The sequence below is a fragment of the Gnatocerus cornutus genome, chromosome 1 (assembly GCF_029298725.1).
Source record: "Gnatocerus cornutus isolate USDA-ARS CGAHR chromosome 1, icGnaCorn1.1, whole genome shotgun sequence".
Classification (NCBI taxonomy): Eukaryota; Metazoa; Arthropoda; class Insecta; order Coleoptera; family Tenebrionidae; genus Gnatocerus; species Gnatocerus cornutus.
In genome coordinates this window covers 25,780,230-25,807,660 of record NC_142233.1, presented here as the reverse complement: position 1 = coordinate 25,807,660, position 27,431 = coordinate 25,780,230, and the positions used below count along the sequence as shown (strand labels likewise).

The 27,431-nt window shown below is 31.9% G+C and overlaps 1 protein-coding gene and 1 long non-coding RNA gene across 3 annotated transcripts in view; one reads left to right on the top strand and one right to left on the bottom strand.

The window, feature by feature from the left end:
- Window positions 1-874: 874 nt before the first annotated feature.
- Window positions 875-1,557, bottom strand: LOC148181027 (uncharacterized). Its single transcript, XR_015771700.1, has 3 exons — window positions 1,432-1,557; window positions 1,326-1,383; window positions 875-1,275 (listed from the first exon to the last, which is right to left on the bottom strand). It is a non-coding gene; the product is annotated as an uncharacterized LOC148181027 (long non-coding RNA).
- Window positions 1,558-7,915: 6,358 nt separating this feature from the next.
- Window positions 7,916-27,431, top strand: part of fus (epithelial splicing regulatory protein fusilli) — a 38,291-nt gene continuing 18,775 nt past the window's right edge. Inside the window, exons 1-2 of one of the 2 annotated variants that reach the window (XM_088050146.1) lie at window positions 7,916-8,600; window positions 25,912-26,284. In XM_088050146.1, the coding sequence (XP_087906272.1) occupies window positions 8,451-8,600; window positions 25,912-26,284 (523 nt within the window). In that variant the 5' untranslated portion in view covers window positions 7,916-8,450. The remainder of the gene's footprint in view (window positions 8,601-25,911; window positions 26,285-27,431) is intronic. The other variant, XM_088050147.1, reaches the window with a different exon arrangement.

Sequence of the window (27,431 nt, the reverse complement as noted above, 5' to 3'; positions counted from 1 at the left end):
AACGGACCAAATTTATTACAGAAAAAAAGTTTCAGTTGCCCCCAAAAGCGACAACTGAAATAACTAAAATGAAATATGAATTCACTAAACAATTTTTTGAACCAAAATAAAACAGGATGCAAAATTGTCGCGATGTTATAATTCCAATGACAACACTGATGTATTCCGGTCATTATCTACACACTCACATACAATGCAACTAATTTCATTATTTTATGGACTCATATTAAGATCTAGATCTGTAATTTCCTTATATATTTAGTAACACATAAAAACGGTGTGTCATTTGTTGATGATTTCCCGTACTATTATCATTGCAATGCCAGTGGTGACTGGCAAAATCTTTCTTTGGTCAAATCACGCAAAATTGAAATAAAGTTTTTATGTAATTTGTTATTGTCAATGAAAGCAAAATTTTAAAAATGCAGATAACCGTTTTTTGGACTGTGCAGATACAACAGTTTACAAAACTTTTAAATCTCACCTGAAAAGGCTTGCAAACTGAAGAAATTGGACGCGCATTCCTTCCTTGTTCTTTGCAACAAAAGGCAAATTTTTTCACACTTGTGTTGTCCTTACACTTGATTGTAACAAACTACAAAATTGCATTTCATACTTCCAAGTGCGGTGTAGTCCTTAATTTGAGTCTTCCTTTATTCAAGAACGATGTTAAAACTGTACATGTGCAAATAAAAGGTGTTTTATGTTCAGTTTCTCATTTGAAGAATGCCTGCCAAATAATTAGAAGCTATAATAATGCTCTAGTCGTAAAAGTTGCACGTTTTCGAAACTACCTAAGGTATTTAAACAGCAATTGAGGAAGCAATTTGCAGAAGCATTTATTTGCATTTTTCAAGAAATTATCGTTGTTTTAAAAGCCTTTTTATTGTGGAAAAATTGAAATAACGGATACAAGTTTCATGGCTTATCTAATTGTGTTATTCGGTTGAATACTGAAGCTTAGCTTTATTATAATAGAAGACAATAAAGATTCGCGCGCGATTATGCAATACAATTAATATATTTAGAAAAGAAGATATAAACACATAAGCAAAATAATCATCAAATAAAGCAATTTCTTCGTTGCCATTCCTCTTGCAGTGGATCTAACCATCTGTGGATCCATAAAGAATTCTTGATAATTCTCTTTGATAAAGATACACTTTCTTTCTATTCCACATCCTTCACACTGTGGCTTATAAATTCTACAGACTGAATCTCCCGGACAATATTCTTCAAGACATGGATCTTCCAGAGCTCGACAATCGTCAAATGCTATATCAAAATGTTTTAAATCAACATTTAATTATCATCTAGGTACTTACTATCTATGCAAACATTAGCAATGCAGCAACCGCCACAACATACTTTCGTATCAGAACACTAAAACTAAGATTTGATGACAAAAAAAATTGGAACTTAAGTACAAACCGATTCTCCAGAAGTTTTACACTCTTGAGAAGCACTGAAAGCTACAAAACTGAACAAAAACAAAGTGTACTTTACAATGAAATTGTACATGGCTTTGCTGTTAACTCTTTCAATGGTTTTTAACAGAATGGTAAATCACAGACGTATCCTTCAAATAAATTAAGTTAAGCGTAATAATGGTAAAAAGGAGTGAACAAATAGAAATCACAAGCCATTGTTACTCAGGATGTACAAAAAAAAGCGATGTTTTTTTTTTGTAATGTTAGGTTGGGAATGTTCTACAAAAACTATGAGTTTATGATACTTATTAGCTTATTACTTTATTAATTATTATTAATGCCTTCAATTCTTTTTAAACAGAATGTTAAGCCTGAAAAAGGTACCCATTTTTTTTTTATTTTTTAGCTACAGGTAACACTTTTTATTAAAAATTAACCAATGCGATTAAGAAGCAGAAGCCATGAAATTATAAGTTGGGATTTCGTTTAGCTATTAATGTACCTATTGGTTGAACATTTAATTTTAAATTTTAGTTGACAATAAACTCGCTTTTACAAACAGTTTTATGTATTGTAACGTGCGATCGAGAAAAAAAAACAATTGGTGTACTATTGGCGACATCGAAATGTGAACGATTTTTTCGTTCTCATGGATTTTTCTCTTAATTTCCATAAATCAAATAAATTAGGCTTTGAACAGTGGCGTTCTTTTTGATTTTTCTCTAAACCATTTTATATTAGCTATACAACTCTTACTAATCAGCAGCTACTGCTCTTAGCGACCGGTCTACTTCAAATTTTGCAATGGCTCTTGCTTTTTCGACTACAGTTCATTGTCTAGCCGATTTTAATATCATTAATAGTCATAAATGACAATAAGAAGTGCCCCTATACTATGATTTAAAGTGAAAATTACGCTAGCTAATTTTGCCGTACACATTTTGTTTCCGTCAACAGTATTAAGCTTTGATCAGAGTGGCATTTTGAACGCTTTCAATATTACTTTCAACATTTTGATTACAACAGAATTGAGATGCCGTGCAAAGCCAATTTTTTTTTCTTTTTTAATTTTTATATTTTAACAACAAATTTATTTTCAAAAATTGAACGTTAATGTGCGTCATTAACGTTCAATTAAAACAAAGTCAATAGAAATATCAAATGTAAATCTCGATCTAAATGTAAATACGAATCTATCTTTTATATATTTATATATTTAATCTATATTTTGACATTTCAATGTTGACATCCAATGTCCACCGAAGCTCTGACTTCTCCTGGGATGTAGAAGATTGCAAGTAATGCGACAGTTATGTTTAGTTGCATAATTTATCTCATTTTATTTTTTTAAATAGCTTTTGGCGATTGTCTTGGATCGTCGGAAAAATGTTGTAACCTACAAGTGTTGCTCCTTACAGTCGCTCATGTAATTAAAATGTCTCGATCCTTAATCGCTATCATTACACAACTTGCTGGTTAAATAACTATTTCTAACTCGGTGCTTTAAGAGTTACATTATAGCATTGTTTTGCAATTGCTTTCGATGCTTTAAGACACTTCTTAAAGCACTGTTTTATGAGTTAGTACTCCTGTTAATTGCTTGTCAAAACTATGAAATGCATTTATTAATAACCGTTATTGATGACAATTTGACACTAGAATGACAACTTACCAAGTTTACCGCTTTAGAAAAATATCCCAAAACGGAAACATAAAACTCTTCTTCTAAAAAACGTTAAAATAATGTCTCAATAGAAAAAATAGTATCAATAAATACACGTTTCATAAGATCTTGTGGGACACTTAGGTATACCGTGCGATCAACAGTTACTTACAGTTCCAACAGTTACAACATAAGGGGTGGCTATGACTTTGACATTGTCAGATTTTTTGTCTTTGATTATTACATCAAATAATTTATGAAGAGCACCTGAACGTCCGAACCTCTAAACTCTAGCAAACAAACGTTCAAAAAAGACCTTCTTTGATTAACATAATATCCATTCACCAAACATAAAAGTTACTATGGTTGGCGATAAAAAATAACCCTAAACGGAACAGTTGGTGAGATTGGTAACCAAATGGACATTTGACAATTATAATGCCAAAATTTCAAAACGAAATCTTTAATTTCGACTCACTCTGCAAGAAAACGCAAAAAAAAGATAATTGCTGCATTGGGAAGTTTCAACAAGACACTAAGAAGTTCTCTAAGATAAACTAAAATTAAACAAACTGAACTGACATTGACAACAAACTTCAAAGTACATTCCCATGAAATAATGATTGAAAAGTACACTCTGATTTTACAGAAATCAAAAGTAACTTGATTTTTATGTTTTGTGAATGGATATTATAAAGTATCCGGATTATAAAAAATTCGGATTTTTGAATGTTTTTTAAATTTAATTTTATTTTCTTCAAAAATATACTTAAACGCAGTAAGCAATTCTAAACTAATAATAATAATTATTATTAAAATTTTATTTTCTATACCAGAGTTCATTACTATCGGTCCACTTATTAAAAAGTTAAGTTGGCAGCAGCCCTTAGCGATTTTTATGGGTAACAATTGACAAGAAAAGCGTTTGACCATACACTCAACTTTGACAATGTGTTAACCTCAAAAATCGCTACATTCAATTTTTCCTTAATTTTCTCCCTAATGAATTGAAAGCCTGATTTACATCCAAAATTTTTGGAAAATTTACACAGGAGAGTGGACTATTAACAATGACCTGCACTTTATTTTTATTTCGAGAGATTGCCAACTGTTTCTCTCAATCAGTAATGTGCATTTTTGCGCTCGCTATTTTCCACTTACTTGAAACACCACTGACGAAAATATCCACCTAAAACAACAAATCTTGGATTGTTGCTAAGCCATCAAGATAACATATATTCTTTAATTTCAGTAGCGAACTGGAATTTTGACTAAATATTCCATTAATTTTATATCGAAAACGAAAAGAATTTTACATACAGCATTTTTTTTCAATTGATTTAACTTGTCTACCAATTACCGTGTTATTTTTGGTAGTGTATGTATTTCAAAAACACCCTGTATTAAAAAATAAAAATAAATAATGTAAATAAATAAATAAAAAATAATCAAAATCTGTTTGGTCGACATTATGTAAAATTAGTCTACGCATGTGGAATGCTAAAAAGTTATTTTGCTTTCAGCCAAGTTTTCGTATTTAATTAATCAAAAAGTCATTAAAGAATCATTTTACAAAAATTATATATAGCATTCAACATAGTGCACGTTGAACAGAATCATATGCAAAAAACAGAAAGCAATTTACTCAAATAGTTTTCGAGTAATCGTGTTTGGAAAAATACATTGAATTTGCCCTATACTGAAATTTGTTCGATATCCCCTTAATAACAAAATTTACCAGAAAAAAAAATACTGGTAAAAATTAAATACAGGGTGTTCAAAAAATAGCGGACCAACTGATAAGAACGTCAAACTCTAAGACGCTGTGAATTGGAAATGCTGTTTACAATTTTTATTTGAAGCTTTGTAAGGGAGCAAAATAACTTTAAATATTGCGAAAAACGGCAACAGTGTTCAATTCTTTCGGTAATTATTAGGAGTATAATTTTGAGACCAGAGCAACACTTTGGTAGTTACAATTATTAATAAATCAAGTAATTGGTTACTATGGTTTGCAATTAAATTTGATAACACCTGACCAGTAAAAGTCACAAAGTAGATCAGGAACCATTTGTTCTCTTCTTGGTGTGCGAATAGTCTTGGGTCCTCCATGATCCTGATAAATTTGGTTCCAATCGGCCCATCTCACGTACCTGTTGATAAACTCGTTGAAAAGTATTCTTGGAGGGAATTTGCCAGTTAGGAAATTCACAAGCCTTAATGCCCCTTACTGCTTCTCGACTGTTTCCATCACGTGTCGGTATATTCAGCAAAATTATACATCTTTAGAGAAATAAACTCCTCTAGTTTGTGACACCTAAAAAATGTTTGACTTTTCTAAAAAAATGGTCATTGTCAGGCACTAGGCAACAATTAATTACTGAATTCTTGAAGTGAAATGTTGCCAGATTAATTTTGCGCTTTTGAGCTTAATTTTAAAAGTGCAAAATAACGTTTTGCATCAACATTTAAGGCATTTAAAGACTGTAAGTATGTAAATGTCACCCATAACATGAACTCTAGTAGAATTTTGTAAACCTTGAGTTCATTATTAGAAAAAATTTGTGCCATAATTAGCGCCCCTTTAAGTGGCTGTAGATTTCCAACGAAGCACTCAATAATTGAAAAAACTTAATTTAGCTACTAGTTATTATCTGAAGATTCACGTAGTGAATAGTTGGTCCGCCATTTTTTGAACACCCTGTATGTATGTATGTACATACAATAATGGAGAAGTAAATAAGAGGTAACAATTCGTATTGTATTTTTATAATTTTTCTAACCAAAAGTGTCATTAAATGTTTACTCAGAAGCGTTAACTTACTTTACTTGGTAACGTTAAGACAAAAATGCAATGTAATTATTTGTTTCAAGATGACATGCAAACTAGAGGACAAGTGGTTCTGAGAACAATTTGTTAAGTTAGAATTAAGTTGAAGATACCAATGTGTTAAAAACCCTCAGCAATAAAAAAGTGTATTAACTTTTAACTAACCACAATATAATATAACAGAAAAAGGCCCCTTATTTGGTCTTCAGAATTGGGAACCTATGGTAGTTCTGTGTCTATCAATTATTATTTATTTGTCTAGGTTACCAATCCACTTTTTGTTGATACTATTGTTACATTTTTGAAATGTATTTTTTAATTTTAGCCCAGTTTATAAGACATCCTATGTATATTACTCATTATGTATCAAAAAAACGTGGTGTATGTTTATTCCTCCACTCTTCATGTAGAAAACTCATTAAAATTAGATTCACTAATAACCAAAATCTCTTTCCAGAAACATTAAAGCAACGTCTAAGCCTAAGTTGAAAATTCCAATTAGGTCAAAATACAAAAGTTCTACAGGTAGTCTTCCAAGAAACTGATTTTGCAACGAACAACTTATAGGGCGGTTTCGGATGCTTTCAGTGGACAGGTAGCTAAAGCTTTGTTCTGGCTCAGCCGTCACTTGAAAAAAAAGAGCTTACAACTTACCTGCATATGTTCTCGCTACTAATATTTATTCTGGAAAAATCTGGAATATTATTTGCGATTATATACCGTTAAGTAGTATGAAATACAGCAAATAATTCAAACCTGGATTATTTTAACTAGCACGAGAATAACTAACTGGAACATTCCATAATTATAAAAGAGCATTCTTAATTTATATAGGTTTATAATAGGAATTTTTCCAAGAATAAATAAATGTTTTGTCGTGAATATTCCGCGAATTTATGTTCCAATTTATTCTTCTCGGTCTTCTTTGATCACATGTCAAGATGAATACAAAGAGAAAAAATGTCTTTCAGTTTCGGAGAAGAAAAAGCTTTCGCGGAAGTCGACACTAACAAAAATAAAAAAGTTTTGGTATCTTTTTAGAATATCGGTAAATTATGGGTAACTTCAACAAACGTCTCACGAATTAAAAAAAAATTGTAATCAGCAAAGATTTATTTGTGATGTTTATTATCAACTTGTGGACATTATTTATAATGACAATCCAAAAACCCTGCCTGGAAAAACTTGTAAAGTGTTTATTACTATAAAGTAATATAATAACAATTGAAATAAGGACTCATTGTTAATAAATAAAAATACAATACATACATACATTCATATTAAAGAATACAAATAAATAAATAAAAAATACTAATATAATACTAGTTGCAAAAATATGTTGTCTAAGTTTAGCTCTGGATGTCCACTAATGTGATATTATATTAGAATAATGTTTTGTACATACTTTACCATTCACTGATGTCAGTCAAAAGACAACAAAGGTCGAAGATGTAATAGTTATAATCAGTCATACGAAATAATGATGACACCCTTCATCGATCATTCGGTCTTAATTTTTCTACGTAGCTTCTGATCACATTGTTATTTTTATAGCGTTTTTTGTCCCCATCAGCTAACAATTAGAATAATTCAAAAAACGAATTGTTGTGGTTTCGCGAGAATGGTAATTTTGCCACTGAGTTATCAATAACGCGAGGATGGCTGTCAACTTTAAAAATTTCCATTAGGAAGTAGTACCCACCGCCCCGACGTCAAAATGTTCGATTTTGTGCAAAGTGTAGTGTTTTTCGCGAAGGATTTAGGTTATGTACCATGATGGTCGCACCTATTCACTCACCATATGTCAGCCATCACCTGGACAAAATCCAGGAATCTTGGTGGTTCCTTCTTCCGCCTCCGCACGTCTCTTTGCAATCTTTGTCCTTTTCAAGAAGAAATAGGTACAAAGAAAATGTGTAAGGAACATGCGGCGACCGTACAAAGTTATCTAATTATATAACCATAGAATATGCGGTTCGAATCCATTTACCTTGCGTTAGACTGTACATACCCTTCTCCGCGATTGGTGCACGGCTCAGGTAGAACCAGTCTCTACGCGGCCCCTTCATACGTACACGGGAAAATTGAGGCTACGAGTTACCTGCAAGACAAAATCACTCGAAACTCCCAAAGTTTACGTTAAACTCGTCGATTGCGTAGAAGGCTGTGAACGTTCGTTTGTTTGATCGAAACAATCGACGGCGGAAAATGGATGTCGTGTCGGCTACCTGTTGATTGTGCCGTGTGTAGTGTCAGTGACGCCCAAAAATACTCAAAAGTCAACAGTTCTTGTGATATTTCAAGTCAAATGCGTTAGGTTAGGCGAATGTTGCACACCTTTCTCGTGTCTGTGATAAAAGATAAGATTGGCTTTAGCTTCGATAAGCCGCTTCAAATTGCCGTTTTCAACGAAATTCGGTTAATTTTCGTAAAATCCAACAGGTGTCACGTGGCAACATGTCGGGCAGTTGTTTATAATGCACGGCCAGCATGATGTGTTATTGTTGATGTTGATCGACCTTTACCAATGAGCATTAAAGGCCTTAATATGATTGGGCCCCATCATGTTTGCGTCCTGTACGTGGCCACCGCGGGCCTCCAGGGCTCCCTCATGGGCTCCGACGAACAGGAGATTGTCCTTCTCATCTATGTCATCGTGGACGTCGTCCAGAATAAGGTAATTTCTATTTGAAATCTACAATCGCGGAGATTTTCGGATAACTCGCGTTCCTTACAACAAAAGGTTTTCATGAGAACTTTCCCATATCCGGGCCGGCTTCATCCTCGTGGAAGAACACAGAACAGTTTCTGTCGCTGAATGCCGAAAAGTTGCCAGTTGCGTAATTTTTGCGGATTTGTTATGGAAATTGATAGGCGATTTCCATCGGTTTCTTTGCGCAATAGATTCAATAAAATTTAAACGTAGTGGGAATTTTAGTGGCCACAAGTCCGTAATAAATAGCACCATCACTTTTAACAAAGTTATCGTATTTTTTTTAACAATGAGGCAACCAAGACAATCATATCTTTTATAATTTTGAAAACTTTTTGATATTATATAACTTAAAACACAGGAAAAACATTCTAAGTATTAAAAATCAAATTTTAGAGGTGCTTTCAATGCTATTCTTTTATATAATATTACATATTTAATACATTTACTAAATGGGTGACATTTGATGTGTAGAATTTTTCTTGCAAACAAATTTTGCCACTTTCTCAGAATAAGAACCTTTTAAATTTTCCTAAATAAACAAGATCTTAAAAATCCACAATATTATTAATTTAGTTTTAAAAAAATTAAACCAGAAAACACAACAAATATATTTTGAGGAACAATATTTGGCAATATGTAATCAATTTTAAACCAAAAAAAAGTCAAATTTTAAAATTGATAGGAGTAATTGAATTTATTGATACATTGTTATTTGGTACACTTTCCAACTTCATTTTACTTCTACTTGGCTTTTTTCCTGCATATTACCAAGGAAGTGCGTTGGTTACATCCTGTATACAGGGTGTGTCGTAAGTCGCGGAAAAATTTACATCACGATGTTAAGTATGTGAAACCTACAGTCGGTGATATGACTTTTAAGACATCATTTTTCAGGCTTTTCTAATTTTTGTGTAGTCTATGCATTATTGCCAGTGTCATTACTGAACGTTTAGTACCTATTGACAAGTTTATCTGTAGTATCTAAATTAAATAAAATAAGAATAGTCTTTTTGTAACAGAACGGAATAACATAGGGCCAAGTCGAAAGTACCTACCGAAAAGTTTGAACTGAAACATTTAGGCTATCAAAATTGACAACGTTAGAAAGAAAGGTTACAAATTACATAAATTACAAGCAAGAAAAAGACGCCAACGTTTTCTGGTGAAAAATATTAGATAAATATAAGTTAAATGTTTAATTTATTGTCAAAGTATAGATTACAATGAAGTTTTGCAAAAAAAATTATAGTCAGAATTTTATAACTTTGGTTTAACTCCGCCTACCTTTTGGGCCAATTGAATTTTAGCTGAAAGTTTGATTTACTCTGCAACATTTTGATAGTTCGTTGATATTTGCGAGAAGCCGAGGTAGAAATATCCAAACATTAGATGACGAAACACGATCAAAATCGATGAAGGTTTCACGATTAATTGAATTCCCACAAAACTGCAAATCTTCTTGACACGTGTGACACTGGAGTTGTCAAATTTTTGATTATGTTGGGTAAAGGAGGCTAGTCATTCCTTGATTCGACTAATTCAAATCGTCATTTGTCCATGTGGGCGGGGTTAAACCAAAGTTACAAAATTCCGACTATAATATCACTTCTTTAATTTGCAATCCAATAAATTTTAATGTTAAGGAGGTGAGTTTAAAAGCTAGATAATTGTTAAACAATTATGATACCAATTGAGAATTACCACAGGGACTAAAAATCTTTGTTTTGCATTTTGAATGTACAAGATTACATTGCAAGTCTACCAACATATTTAAAATTCCAAAGCCTGTGTAGAGGTTGAATCAAGTTTTTTATTTTTGATGGTATTTTTGTAAAGAATGAAAATTTATTCCCTCCTACTAATTTTATTTATTTGCTACAAGTAATTATACTTGATGTAGTTTATGACTGACCTTTCTAAGAATATTAATCGTATTTTATGACCAATTAACCAAATAGCAGTTATGAATTATATTATGTATTTACGGCTTATGTATAGCTTAGCCTGCATTTTTGAAAATGTTTTTTTCTCCTGGGAAGTATTACCTCTTTGTGGAACATATCAAGAATTAACACAAAGACATAATTCCGTAACAGTTTTATTATTTTCAAAATTTGTACCTATAGATATATGTATCAGATATTTTTTATACTCTATAGATAGATAGGTAAATATTTATTTGTTATTGCGCACAATATCTTAATAAATAATTTTTAACAAAAAAATCTAAAATGCGTGTTCGGTGTATGTATAGTTATCTATTATATTTAATTTTTGTTCAATTCCACATAATCTTTCTAGATAATAATAATAGCAGTGAAAATATATATTATTGTATTAAGTAATAGTGATTGATAATGACGATAAACAGGACAAAACATAAATTTGTATTTATTAATAGTATTTATGACCCAAAGCAGCAAAGATTTATTACTTATCACGATTTTAGTTGCCGAAACCTGATAGGAATAAGGCAAAAATGCTATTTTTTATACGTAAAGAATTGTATTTTATTATTATTACACTTGTCATTTATCTTTTTGTCATTTAAAAATCTTGAGATAATAGACAAAAGTAGAGTTTAAATCATTTGTAAAAGCGTTTTAAATCAGTCATTTCTCTTAAGCAGATATTGTGTTTTTGCTTGGGACAGCCGAATTGTAAACAAAACAAAACGCATTATTTCTTATTACGCTTATTTTATACTCATATTTATTTTACATTCCGTTAGCAGCAAAATTATACAGAGCTGAATGAATTTTGAAAATTAAAAAATATCTTCTAATTATAACAAATATTGCTTTAAAAGAATGGGTGGCATAATTTACACTAAAAATACAATGACATTTTAACTATGTGAAAATATTGTTCGAGTTTGTGAGAACTGAAAGTATAAAAAATAAAAACAGTAAAACTGTACTCATAAACAATTTAAGAAAGTAAGTTTGAGATAAAAGGTAACACTTCTTGCATAAAACAAATGATATAGAACGTAAACAGACATTCAGTTTGTTACGATTCAAGAAATTTTATCTTGCAAGTAAAAGTACAAGAAATGAGATGTGATCGTGTAATTAAAATTCTCGTGTCCTTGTAGGCCTTCTTAAGTATGTAGGTATACAAGACATTAACAATTTGCTTAATATCATAGTCATTCGCTAATTTCTTAAAATGCAATATTTTTGTAAACCTTGAAGGCCCTCTTCACTTAATTATACGAACAACTTTTAATTAATTGCCAAATAATGAGTTCTACGTAATTATTGTTTATCATCTTGGTAATCAGCTGACTCTGCAATAAAAATATCGAATTCATTCATAAATTTAAAATACTGCATTTTCGGTTTCTGAATTTCTGCACGCATAATTCGTTATGTAATCGTCCACACGAGATGAATGGAAAACCCATTTGTAACAAAACACAATTGTTGAATCATCTTTGAATACAAACACAATTGAATGTTGAAAAGTCAGCACAATGTAACAAATAGCCCAAAAACTAATTAATGAAGAATAGAACTGAAAAAAGTGGTTTGAGCTTCTGCTTTGTAAAAACATGAAAAATGTTTATTACGGGTAATAAAGAACGGAATGATAGCATAAAGTAGATACAGAAGTAAAAATAATGAATTAATCCGCAGCGAATTTGGAGGCCGCAAACGAACGTTGTACCAATCAAAGTTTTATCGTAATTGTGTTGTTTAATTTTTTTCTGTGGGGAGGTCGTGCCCTATCTGCATTTACTTTTATAGGTTTTAGAGATAGTTCAAGAATTTTAACTTAAAAAAACCTTTTCATAGTTGGAAAAATTAGGCCACATTTTATTTTTTGTTTTTGCAAGCTTACTTTTATGTCATTTTTTATGTTTAATTTAATAATTATCTTACATGTTTGTATTTTTAGGTTTCTAAAATAAGTTACTTAATTATTTTAATAACCAAAGTTGGTTTGTTTAAATTGATGAAAAATTAGGTAATGTTAATAGCCCTAGACAATTTTAATGGTTCTAAGAAATTATTTGACTTTGTAAATGACAAGGATATACGTAACTGTCGTTTAGTAATTTACTACCCAGCAGAATAATAAATTGGTTTTACTACGAGTTTATGTGTTTTGATAAGGTTCAGTAATTTCGCCAAACATATTTGATGAATGTTGAGTTGTTCGTTCTTGTCCACAATTCTTTAAATGCAATGGAAGTTACGTGTAACATTTCTATATGTAGCTAATTTTTGTTTGTCAAAATCTCTGCTCAAGTTGTGAGATTGCATTCCGGCAAACTTTCTCTAAATTTGACTTAAACATTAATATTAGTAAATTAAAGCCTTAAAGCAATGTTTGGGGGCTCTTATTAATTACCAACTTGATTTTAGGTCAACTTGTCCATCACAGCTTTCGCAAAAATGAGTTTTTTGCGAAAATAATTGCTTGCCCCTCAGCAAGCACTAAAGTTCTCTTTGCACAACAAAAATACAGTTTTAAGTTTAGGATGTTATAAATTTGTATAAAAAGAAATTTAAAACTTGATCCTATTTTATTTTGTGTCGTAAAATGTAATTTATGTGATCTTTTTCGAGTATTATTACTTTCACTTTTCGTGGAATGGGAAAATTTTATTACTGTCCGAAGGTTCTGGATAAGTCCACAAAAAGCTAATTTTATAGGTTTTGAGACTATAAATTGTGGATAAAATAAATCAAGGTTTGCAACGGCACTTGAACATTTGGACGTGATAACAGACATCTTCATTTCAAGTCACGCCAGATAACGAATTTTATCGCGGTGAAGGTACTACAGAAATTGTGAATTCACTGATAAGCCATTGACTCACTTAAATTCATGTTAGTGATTGATAAGACGTTTATGTTAAAACTGTAAACCACGAAAAGACTTGCAAATTAGGTGTTTCTAATCTGAGTAATGATCCACACCCAATGTGATTTATTATATTTGTCATGACTCTGCAAATAAAATACATGAATGACATTTACAAAATTTCGAAAAACCGATTTAAAACATTTTCTACGTTCGAACAAGACTGTAGATTACGATACACGTTAATCAAATTCTTGCAATTTTTCCCTAGTTTCCGTATCAGTTTTAGGACTTTCTAATGAAAGTAAATCAAGCTATCGAAGTACTAAGCGAAGTATTTTTTTACAATTAGTACTTTTCCCACAGCAATAATGAAGCTGTACAAGTCCTCACAAATTAATTAAATTTAATTAAATAAAGGAAGCAATATACCAATCATAACTTCGATTGGTTCCAACTGGCACAGTCATAAATTTCAGATGTCCCCAGTCGAAATTAAACTATAAAAGTCCGAAAAACCCAAATCCGAAAGCCTGGAGCTTTCTAATTACGTCTTTCCTTTTGATTTACGTCTAACGATTCGTGTTTACGCAATTCAAGCACCTGTAGGGCGTGGAGCGTTTAGTGACAATGACCGCAGAAACATTTTCCAGAAACGAGAATTTTCGGGATTTTGTCGAAAATGGGAGAAAGTGTTATTGCAAAAGCGACGCATTGTTTGAAAAACACGCAGTATATTGACCCCATCACGCCTAAAATCCGTGTCACAACTTTTATGGAGGCTCGTTTGACTTGTCATTTTTATAATGAGTGGTAGCAGTGGCGCAAGACAGGTTTGATGATGGGGATATGCAAATTGATGTTTGCGGTGATGAGTGAAAAAGAAATAAATACCTAAATGTGCAAAAATGGAAGCAGATATTGATCTGATTTTGCCGATATGAAAGGAGATTTTGTCTCGTTGCCTCCATAAATGCCAACTTTATAAAGTGTCCGGTGTTATTAGTACCGCAATGTTCATTTCTCAATGACAGTTAATAAATAATTCGAAGAGAAATTTACATAAGAAAAACTTAATTTTTTTTATTTTTGACCGAACTTTTGTGTTTTTTACACAAGTCTGCGACTTCCATTAATTTGCAGTAGTAAAGCGACTTAGGTTTTGATAATTACAGTACATTGTCTAAAATGAGCATAAATTTGCATACGAATGGCGAACCTTGGCGATGGTGTTTTTTGGTTAAAGTGTTATTTTGTAGACACAATAAAACAGTTTTGGCTGTTTGTTTCAAACTTTAAATTCATATTGTGTCATGAAAAGTGTATTCAATTCATGAGTTTACAATTTAAAAAAATTGGGAAAACACTAAATTTACTTTTGACAGCTTACGTACGAGTATAAAGGAAGTTGAGGCTCCAAATTTTGGTCACAGCACAAGCTTCGTACGTTTCCACTTGAAATAATTATAAATTCTTTTCCTGGGTTGGTCATTTATTATTGTGTAAGGAAATTACCACAAGTAGCGGAAATTGCCTGATGGTAAACAACCTTTTTTTATTTATTTGCCACAGGTTTTATCTACAAAAATTCTGTTGCGTTGAGTATATCAACTGAGAAAAATTCATATATTGTTCCAACACACAAATAAATGGATTCCTTTTATTATTATTCTATATTTTTCGCAAAAATCGAAACAAGTTCCTGATTGCTTCCTGCACAGACCTCTGTGACTTTTATACCAACCATAGCAAACCTGACTTCACCGTTCAACTTAAAGTAATAATCATTAAATCAAACATTAATTATTAGAAAACTTCGACTTATCCAACTGGCTTGCGCAGTTGTGACGCAAACTTACACGTTTTTTTACTTAGTTTAAAAAATACCGTTGTATTTCATCTAATAAAAAGTATAGAACCATGTTCGCTGACGGGAGAATTCGTCGGCCATTTTAATAGACGATAATTGCATTTTCGACCTCAAGCGCTAAACCAAATAATGAAGTCATTCGAATAATGCAATCCAAGGACAAGCAAAGAACTAGTTTTGCTATTATTAACAATAAAACGATTTGTAAAAAATAATTTGATCTAAGGACGCATTCAACAAACGGTTCTATTTTCGAAATGAATCTACGTTGTGCTCTTCAACTTTCAATTAAATTTGGGAACCGGTTCTCCGTTAAATAATTTATTAATTCGTAACTGTCTTGGGAGCATTTTTTCAAAGGAAGCATTAGTAGTCAGAGAGTTAATTAGACATCGATTTTGAATAATGATGGACTTATCGATGGCAGGATGTGGCCCAAACGTCCATAATTCAAAATCGGAATTTAATTAGCCGAAAATGCTCGAAAATGTTAATACGCAGTCGTTAGATGCACGCTGCTGAGCGTAAATCCATGTTGAAAAAAAGGAAGTCTAACGTGAAATTAGGCGAGCAACCCAGGTTCTAACTTCGGAGGGATAACTATACAATTAATGACTAATTATGAGTGTTTCTTGTACGAACTCTTGTACCCTTTTATTTTAGTGTTTTCGTCGATTAGTTTATAATTTATTTAATTGCGCACCATGCATGTTCCCTTCTGCGATTAACTAATGAGTTACTTGAAGCACCTTGGCTAAATAATTACTTTAACCAGTTTGGTGGCTTTTTTCAAACACAAAGGTCACTAAAAAAATACGTCACTATCGACAAAGAAAAATACGTGCTTCCACTACCTTTCCGTTTCGACATATTCGTTTTTGCCTTTGCCACACTGTGGTCGGTTCAGCGTGACTTCACCGCTATTCTCCAATTTTCCTTCGACTTTCCAATTGAGATAATTATTGAAATCGAATGATAATCTAACCGGAAGCGTGCCCCCGGGCTCCGGAACTCTCACGCTACCACCAACCCCGAAAAATATACAAATTTATGCCAAACTATAAATATCACATTGTAGCATTCTCGACAATGCCTCTGTTCATAAATTATGTATTTCCCCGATTTAGTCTCCAACGAAAAACTGCGAAATGAAAGTCGAGGGAACGGCGTTCATGCTTGTAAAAATTCAATAGCATTCCCAACAATCTCACCTTCTTGAAGCGAGCGAACAGGTATCTGTTTGAGTAACTGTTCACGTGCTGAACCCAGTTTGCGAGTGCTAGGACATTCGATGTCATTTAACCCGACGCCCATGGACTTCTTCACCGCAAAACGAGTACGATCGGAATTACGCAATTGGATTTTTTCAGAAAGCGAGTAGTTTTTGCGCACTTGCTTTTACGACGTAAAACAGAGAATCGGAATGTTCATTCCAACGTTTGTTGTGGTACAATGAAGAAAAATGGTTCCTTTACCGAGAAACGAGAAGAAGTCAAATGGGTTCTTAATAAACTGTAACACTTATGTCTGTCTACTACATGCCACTACCGATTTAGAAAGAATTTATTAGCTTGTCTTATTATGCTAGTGTCAAATTTTAAGTGAAATGCTAAGTGTAGACCGGACATGTTCTATTTTCTGAATTGTATTAGAGTGTTAGAGTAGAGTGGCTATGATTTAGGATTATTATGGTAAAACGGACAAATAGTAACAGAATGAGCACGTGTTAGTTTAATCACGTTAATCTGCAATATTTTGATATTAAGTTTAGGTATAATGTTACTTGTAGATCGTAAATTTTGTATTTATAAAAGGTATCAATTTCACCTACACACCTACATACTTCTGTTTAACTTGACTGCACTAAAAAATAAGTGGTAGGTATACATTTAAATCAAGATTCCACCGAAATTTTTTAGATTTTTTAAAAATCTGTAAAGCAGTTGGAATGGAATTAGTTTTTTTTATGTGAGGATACAAGAATTTCTTCAATTCTTAAAAACTAGACTTTCGTAAGCTTAACTATTATCCAAACATTTGTTGTTTCTAAAACATTAGTGAACAAAAGACTGCTTTTCATTTGATAAAACAAGCTTTTTATGCTTTTCTTTAATTTGCCTAATCAATCCGATTTTTTTACAAACATTTCCAATGTTGCAACGTTAACGCATTAAATGCGGAAACGGTCTATTAAAGCACTCAAAACGAATGCGGACAAACCTTAGGAACAAAGTACGCTTATTATTTTTGGGAATATTTTAATAAATCTTGTGGTTGTCATTTTATTTGTGAAATGACATTCTTTTAAACCCAAGTGCTAAAGTGATCAAATTAAGTAAGCAATCGTTTCGTACTCTCATCTAGATGATTTATCGACTTTTGTTAGATTTCACATATTTATTTAATTTCATTTTATATTCGCGTCAATTTCTCTGCGAAAATTCTATCATGTGAAGTGGAAATTTTAAAATAATTGTCAAAACAGTCACTTGAAGTATATTCATCGTTAAAATTTGCATTTTGCTGCGATTGAAGAAAAAAAAATCTTGTTTCTTTCTCGTGCAAAATGGATGTTACGCACGACGCACGTGTTGTCTAGTGCGTAAAATATTACAATTTTGCAACTTGTTGTAAAATTATCTATTAATCACAACTTTATTGTCTTTTTGCAGATTTATACTTCATAATTTATTGTGAAAATTAAATCAAAATTTTGAAGTGGCATTTTATGGCCCTAAGATTACCTACTAGGTATATCATAATAAGAGTAATCTATACGTAGATATTTTCTAATCAATAATAATCATAATTCAGCATTAAATCTGAGTACAAAAGTTTTTGAAATTTGGATCATCTGAATGCTTATCTCAAAGCGCCTCTGTGACAGTTTCAGATAAAATTAATATTAATTGACAGATAATCAGAATTCGAAATGTCAACTCAATATGCGTTTTATTAATTTGATCCCTTTGAGTTTATTATGGATTACCCAATAATAATAAAAAGTCATTAATATTGTAAAATTTACCTATGAGGTGTGGCGATACCGTGTAAATTTTCGCTCATTAATCAGCAAACTGATTTACAATAAAATTAAATTGCAAAACACGTGTTAATAAAATAGTGAATTAACTATATTTTCTTTTCAAACCTGCTGTGCACATATCTTATTACAGTAAAAAATTGGAATGTATCTGTTGACCTGAGTAGCTGTACTTAAACCGCTGTTGCTTTAAATGAGCTTTTTATCGGTTTTATAGTGCGTTGAAATGAATTTAATGTTAAGGAAGCTCTGGAATCAACAACACATGTCGTAGATTTACACATCTATCGTTAAATAATAGCTGTTAACATCTCTGACGAGTGTTTTGTCTTATTTTATCTTGGTCAGTGAAAATGTGATCGTATTTTTCTTCTTGAATTGTAGGTACTTAATTTTTACCTTTATGTTTATCTAACCATGGTGTTTGACCTTATATTGTTCTTTTTACTACTTCTTAGGCACCATTAATAATAATTATTTAAAATGAAAGTCGCTATTATAAACTTTTGCAGTAAATTTTGTCTTATCACCCAATTTAATTTAATAAAACTGTTATTGGTTCTACAATAAGAATTTTGTTGTGGCATAATTATAGGCCGCAAAGTCGCTTCTAGTTAATTCAAGGTCAACAAACTGAATTCCGCCATATTGTGGCGTAGCGACCAAAATAATTTCCGGTGTTATTTTTGCTACATGGTCGCAAGATAACTGTTTCTGCATTTCACTGACCAAATAATAAGTCTCAACAATGTTATTATAATAAAATATAGTTTTATAGTTTACTTTTTATTTAAATATACCTAACTAAGCCACTTAACCTATATGTTCTCTCTCTATAAACGACCTTGAATACGTGCGAGTGCATTATTTATATCATACTGACACATGTAAGATTATCATGTTTTTTTAAAATGAAGTACATTGGATTAGCTTTTTCAAGACGTGTAATTTGTCTTATTTTATCCATTATAGTTGCTCTGATGCCTAAATTTGTGCATTGACTAGTCTCATGACGGTGAAATTATCTTTTCTGGCGCCCATAAATAATAAACATGTCAACGCGCCTCACCACACAAGAATCTTATTAATGGTCTCTCTGCACCATAAATTAACCGTAGAAAGGCTTCCGAAAAAAGTCAATCATTTGCAAGACTTAATACAGACTTGGCACTTGCAAAAACGGCGGAGACTATCTTTGGCGGCGCACAAGTTTGATTAATTGAACAATTTGGAAGTAAGTCAAAATAGCAGTTATCAGATTTTGATTAAATCGAAATTGGAACTAATGGACGCACTTTTTCGTTGGAGTAAATGCCGTCCCACAAATTACAGTACCGACAATCACTTAAACTTTCAGTCACCTGAACACTCCGTTGCAACCATTAATATTTCAGAGGATTTTCTCTGTCCACAAATGTCACAGAAAGGAAGTTGTGTAAATCCAAGTTTCGCCCACACCACGCTTTCTTAATGAAACTTGATTGCTTATTGATGATGGCTAGAAAAACGGTATGGTTAGATTCCAAGCTCTCCAGACTCGGTGTCTGTTCACAATCAAGAAATATGCGCTCCTTTCGCCACAGAATTGTCACAAAAACTCTCTTGATAATATGTATCTTGCTACACCAAATGTCAGTTGTTTTTTTTTTAATGTTAAGCTCTTTAGCCTTGCGGATGCAATAATATGAAAGAGTGGTAATGAAGTCTCTCATATGATAATGATTGGTAGGAAACAATGATTGTAGCCACTTTATGTGGCCAAGATTGCGTGAATTTCACCTAATTAATACAAACAAGTTGATTTAAAAAGTTGAAACACGCATAATTAATAAGTCGTGGAATATTTCTGCAGTGAACCGGCCAAAAGTTGAGATTTACTTGGTGTTGGAAATGTATCGCATATTATCTACATCAAGGAAGAAAACAATTTCATACATCACGAAAGAGAAAATGTGAGAACACATGCGTTTTGAAATGTGTCTTAAAACTAATGTTTGCTCCTGTTTATCAGCGGGGATGTCGCAATTAATAAACCATTAAATCAGTGCAGATAATATCGCTTCGATGGCAACATGTGTACTGTGCCATTTATCGTATTCAATTGATAAAACTGTGTATTTATGAAAATAGTTGTTTACACTTTTTTAATCTGTTGGTAGAAATGTAATAAATTGTGAAAGATTAGATCTAATGTATTTGATATGACACGACGCTGCTATTTTTAACTAAGCATGTTCTAAGAACATGTAGTTATACATACCTACATACTTCTGAAAAGTGTAATTGTACCTAATTTGGGGGTAGTAACTTTAAAAAAACGAAGCGAATCTGTGACCACCTTGTTTAAATTTGTCGCCTCAAAAAATTTTGTGGGTGGCGGCACATTTTTAAATTCTAAAATTTTTGCAATGTTTGGCTAGTCGCTACTAAATATATCGTTTTATGGAAATACACTGCTTGCTTGCCAACTGTCTAAAATTATATTTTTTTTATTGCCCAGTCGGTATGCCATTTTTCGAATTGTTATGACAGTACTTTCCAAAACAAAGGTGTCGTCCGTAAGTGTGAAATAACAAAGAGTCAGAAATTATCTTCTAATTTTAAATTAGTGGTGTAATGTTAAATACTGAACAAATTTGTCAAACGTAAAAACAATGAGATAACTTATCGCACGACCGAAAATTACGAGTAAAAGATTTGTTTATTACAGACGAGATAACAAAAATTCAGACACGATTAAAAAATACAAGTGCAAATACGAGAAAATGTCATGACACAGTAGACTTTAAAGTTTTATGTTTGTTGACAGTACTGTTGTAACATCTCTCAGATCATGTTAATCACGTCAATGTTGATTATTTTTCATTTTGAATTCAAATAAAAGTTAGGTACAAAAACATATTTTACTAAGGCAAAAGTGAAAGTAAAACAATTTCATCGTCAAAATCTAAACTTCATTTTTCCTACAGAGAATTTTTTGTAGGTAACAGAGTGAGTCACACTATAGTGATTTCTTAAAACGGCGGCAATTCCTGCGGAATGTCAAACAAGAACTGTAAAACATTTGTCAAAATCACACCATCGAATTGTAGGAGCATTAATAATAAACTTGCTTTTGTTATTTTCAGTGCAGATTATCAGGTATTTTATTATAACTTTTTTTTATCGTGATATTTTGCGATAAGTAAAAAACTTGCTTGTGGAGGCATCTATCTATTGAACAAAATTGACAAGGATACTCCACTACAGGTACCTAACTCATTCTTTTCATATCCTGCTGATTTCTAAAATTGGTTCTTTGTAAATGGGTAAATTCTTTGCAGGAAATATGACGTATAATTCTGATTTTTAAATGTAAAATGGTGTTGATATGACTCTCTGTGAGCTTGGAAACAAAGAGTAAAAGCCCAGGCAATGTTGAGAAGTCTAAAAATCTGAGAACCAGAAAAAACAAGTATTTAAGTATTTCGAAGTTCGAGGTATTCTTCTATAAATGTTAGCCTAAAAACTTAGTTTAAGTATAAAGAAATAGGAGTATACCTATCTATCTAATAATAATTTATAATTATTAATTGTAATAATTTAAAAAAAAGTAGAAGTAAGAACTTAACAATTCTCAGGGTATTGCTGAAGTTTCCAGTTTTGATACACTTTGTGACATACATTCTTAGTGTTGGTGGCCTCCATTTTTATTTAAATTGTTGTGAGAATCATTGTTTCATACAACTCTTTTGCTCAACAATAAATGTTACAATTTTCATCAATTTTTACTCTATGGAATTTTGTTTAATTATCCTACGATTAAATCAGAGTATTATGTATTCAGAATGCATAAATTCTTAGCCTACGTCATGTAGTTTCCTCCTCCTTTGAGCCACCACGTCATCTGCATCTATTTTTAAACACTTTTAACCGTTTTCCCACATGCATATCTTAAAGCGTCATTCCAATTTTAAACACTTTTGTTTATTGTTAACGCATTTGAAATAAGTCCAACGATTTCCTTTCTTTCGTCTCATTAATAAATGAATGCGGCGTATTGCACACAAAAAAGACACAAAACGGATATCCTTTCCTCTTTAATTAAAACCGGCGATTGCAACACGTAGGTACTCCTCAAAAAACAGAAAAATGCACTGTGTTTCTATTTTTAACAGGTTATTACGGTTTTAAAAAAATCGCTCAGTCATGCTTGAATTAAAATCGGTCATTACCAATCTTCTAACTGTAAAATTGCAAAACGAACTTTGTTGGAATCCCACGTGATGAAGAAATGATTGATGAAAAATGGAAAACTTAGACAGTCGTCTTTGCATGACAAAACGTTTCATTACCGTCCATTACTTGTCTCATTGTCTCCATAAACACACATTCAAGACGTCCTTGACTCTTCAAATTACGGTCTTTTCAATATTACATAATTTGTTTTCGTGGAGTCAACTCTGTTTGGTAAATACAGAGGATCTGAAGAAAAATTGACAGTAATCACGAACAGGACATTGTTAACGACGTCCTCTTTCATTTGCCGCGTACATTCACAATTCTGAAAGAAAATCTCAGAGAATCACGGGTGACTTTAATGATGGATTAGAATGGAAGTTGCATCTTTCGCGTTAAAGTCTGTATTATTTAAAGCGAAATAGTGGCATATGGACATGACAAACATGGATTTAATTATACGCTTATGCAATTAAAACTGTTTTTATTTAATGCAATTTAATTGTTTTTGATAGCATAATTGCTTCTTATAATAGGGTGATAGTAATGAATGTTCCTATTTATAATCAAGAAACGAGTTTTATTTGTGTCTTAGGTCCAAGGATTTTAAGTGACGTTCGATGTGGTGAATATAATAATTAATAAGTGGCGAAAATAAAAATGAAGTGTGTTATTTTTAGTAAACTTATCCTTGATTAGGTGCAACACGTGTCATTTTTTAATTTTTGTTTTTAGTTTTAACAACACATTATTTATTTTATTTTAAAAGCTCTATTGGGCATTTCCTACATTGGCTATAAATCCGACAATTTTGTGATTTAAAATGATTTATGAAAGTGATTTTCGAATTACCAGTCAAATGTGCATGTTGAGTTACCTAACTACTGTTAATTTGACTTAATTCTCTGTTGTTAATTTTATTCGTTACTTTAATTTTTGATAATAATTTGAAATTGAAATTATCAATAGTTACAAGGCAAAACAGTAAATAAAATAGGCGTATTATTAATTAAAATTGTTTCCAAATATACTATATTAAGCAGTTACAGGTATTTACATATACTTGTTTACCTCAGGTTTAAATAAAATGTAAAACGTTGTTTACAGTGCAGACAACACAATTAAAGTCCGATAAATGTTAATTTCCATAAAAGGCAATCTAAGATTTTATTACTTACCTCCAGAGGTAGGTATACTATACATATTATGTACCTACCTATATGTATACCTATGTCTGCAAAAAGACGTTCGAAATATATGTAAATAGATACTTTTAAATAACCATCACTTTAGCATAAAGCGCAGTTATAAAGAGTTCCCAGCGCTATTTAAACCTCTGGCAAAAAATGTTACAGCAAATTAAAGGTAATTTAATTGTAAAACAACCAAATAAGTGTGAAACATTTTTCTATTTTAGCATTTTTGGGTAGGTGCTTATCTCAAATTATGCTTTATTCCCACAAAAATTAACTTAATGACTTTTTATTTACTGTAATTTATCATGCGCGTTTTGGGATTTTTGTTGTTTGGGACTTGCTCAGTATTTAAATGTTTAGAGTGAAATAATTAACACGTGATTACTCTAAACTTCTTTTCTTAGAAATAATTAGGCCTTCCACATTATGTACGTATAAGTTGACAATGGAGCGAAGTAACTTTCAATCAGCCTGTAAATCAGTGAACTACAGCTAAGCTATTGTAAACACTGTTATGTGGATTTATTTAGGCATAAACTTAGATATTTCTAGTAGAAAAGTAAGGTAATCATTAAATCAATATACTAATAACATTAAGTCCATAACGTCAAACATTACCGTAAAAAAGCATTAGATAATTAACAAAATTCAAAGTTTTGTTTTTCATATCAATCTCACTGTTACTTCTGAATACCATCAAAAATTTAATTCATAAAGGCGTTGCTATACCTATTGGAATGTCTTTAAATTTATTCCATCTTTAATAGCCAAGAATGTATTACTGCAACTGCTATCAATCGTTTGAATTCTTTTCAAAAGTTCAGAGTCGATTGCGGATAATTGTTTTTTAAATCTTCTCTTCAATGTTTCCTTCGTCTCGGATTTTTATTTTTTTTATTTACATGATTGTATCATGTGGAAATACGTAATATAAAAACGTCCACTTTAATTTTTTGACAGGAAAGATCAGACTTAAATCTGGGTCAATTATTGTGTATACTGGACTCAAACATTTAGTGCGTTTATAGCTTTGACGTTTAAAATAGTTTTGAGCAACCTTTCAACAAATTCAAATTTTTAGTGCGTTTATGGCTTTGCAACTTTCCCGCAAAGCCCTATAAAAGTAATCATTATCAAAGTGTTGTATTTAAATTTATTGAACTACACAACACAGTAATTTTTATTGGGGCCAGACCAAACCAAACCACTTGAGTGTGATTACAGGTTTATTTTATAAGGCTTTGAAAGTTAAAAAGTCTAAGCCATAAACGCACTAAAAAATTGAATATAGTATACCTACTTGTGAACGATATAGAAAATGTTATTTTGTACAAAAAACTTAATAAATGATATAAAATGATTTTAAAAAAATTGGGATATTAACATTAGCATTTTGTTTATGAAATATGAAGTAACAAATCAATCAGTTAGACAATATTCAAAGACTGAAATTGTTTTCTGCTTTAAATGATGGTGCTTACCCTGAACGTAGTTATGATTAATGTTGGACATATTTTTACTCTTCTCTACAAACAACAAAAAAATATTGCACAACAATATAAATTGCTATTGGTATATGGCTTTTGTTGAACATAATGTATTATAAAGCACGTGTTAATCCACGTCATAAACTAACATTTTATCGTCTGCTGGCACGATCAAATCTTATTATCAAGTCGCCTATTTCAGTTATTTAGTGGGTATGATCGAACATAATGATCGAATTAAAACGGCATTGGTGTTAGGGGTCGTGGGATTAAAAATGTGTTGGTAGCTCTGTCTGTCTATATTTCAAAGCTTCATGTTCATATAAACAACAGTGTTGCATGTAAACAAAACAAAGCAAACCGAGAAAAACCCAATTTTATTTTACTAATTAAAAAAAAACAGTGGAAGACCAATTTAGGATTAATCAATTTATTTTGCGATTTTATAAAACAATGGGTCGATTAAATCGCGACTTTAGGCGTGTAACCGTTTCTCATTTTAAAAGCTTTTAGCACTTTGTATACCCGCATGTTGATGCCCTCAATGACAACCCCTAGTCGCAATCTAATCTAATAAAAACGTTTATTATTATTTCTACTTGACTACCCAACTCCTAGTTACCACTGAATATTTCTGTTACAGATTGTGGGCGTACAGCAGTACCCAATCAGGCCGCAAACTGCCGACATCAACGAAAATATCCTATCCGAACAGCTCACATCCGAATCGGTCTTAACCGACGAACTTATAAAATCTACCGGAAGGCAGCTGGAGGACGCCCTCAACGAGTTCGATTCCTATTGCACCAGTTTACATATTGACCCGCACAGTGCCGGCTTCAGGTTTGTGACTGATGGACAATTACCCCTACGGCAATGTCTGTATCCGGAAGCATGTAGGAAGGAAATAGATCTGCCCCGTTATTATAGCACGTTCCATGACCTCAGGAAAGAAGTTGCCAGGTTTGCGAGGAAGACGGACGAAGTGCCGCAAAGCGTCACTGATATGTTAGAATGTATCCTTTTGACAAAAACAGAAGTGGTGGAATTCGTGCTTAACCAATCGCGTTGTTTTGCATCCACAAAACTCTACTTAGTGGTGTAATTAATGGTTTTAATGACCTCCGGGGACGATGTGGGTTGCCTTTCTAAAAAACTAATGCATGCATCAAATTGTTTAATATTTTATGATTTATGTAATTATGAAAGATCAATGATCTTGGTACCGTTGAGTCGAGATGATATTACTGACTAAAGATAATCGCTCACAGATTAATCAATCAAGTGTTTACAGTCACGAAAAACATTAAACGTAGTGTGCTTGACTTTGGTCATAACCTTATAAATCGCGACTCCACCCACTGCGTTTCGTTGGTTGCTGATTAAATTGGTTTCCACGGTGATCAGATTTCAACAATGTGAACGCAAATGTTCTAGCCAAGTTCTATTCTTTTAGAAATGAAATCTGCGAAGAATTTCAAAGTCTTGCAAGTTGGTATAATATTGCACAATTTTTATATAATGAACCCAAACAAAGAAGGATTACAGTAGCAAAATGACAACATGATAAAATATGGACTAGGTGAATCATTGAGGTAGACAAAAATAAATATTGATAAGGTTTATAATAAAATTAATCGTGTCATTAAGTAGGCATATACCGAGTGATCAAACAAAAACTTATCTTCATTTAGCTTTAGAATTCCACAGCGTGTCGTCACTTTGACAGTTTCCAAATTTTCTTAGATTTAAACTGTCTTGAAATGGAAAGCCTGAGGAAGTGTTGTCATAAAAGAGTTTTTACAATTCGATTTAAACGTAACGAGCTTCTGAAAATGTTTCTTAATTTTTTTTACGAAATTCTTTGTGACAACGTTAAATTACTTGACAGAAACAAAAGACTGTTTCTTCAATCATACACATGAATTGACATTTCAAAGCCAACTGAGGATGATGAGTTTTATTTTATCGCACGATATTTTTAATTGAAGTGGAGAATTACTATTACATATAAGATTTTAGTGAAAGTGGTATTGTTTCGCCGTGTTTTATAATGTGCCGATTAGGTACTTCACTGGAAATACTTACAGCTGAACAACGACAACACACATTATGTAGTTGCGGGATTGAAAAAAATCGTTTAAATCTGATTGATTAAATTCA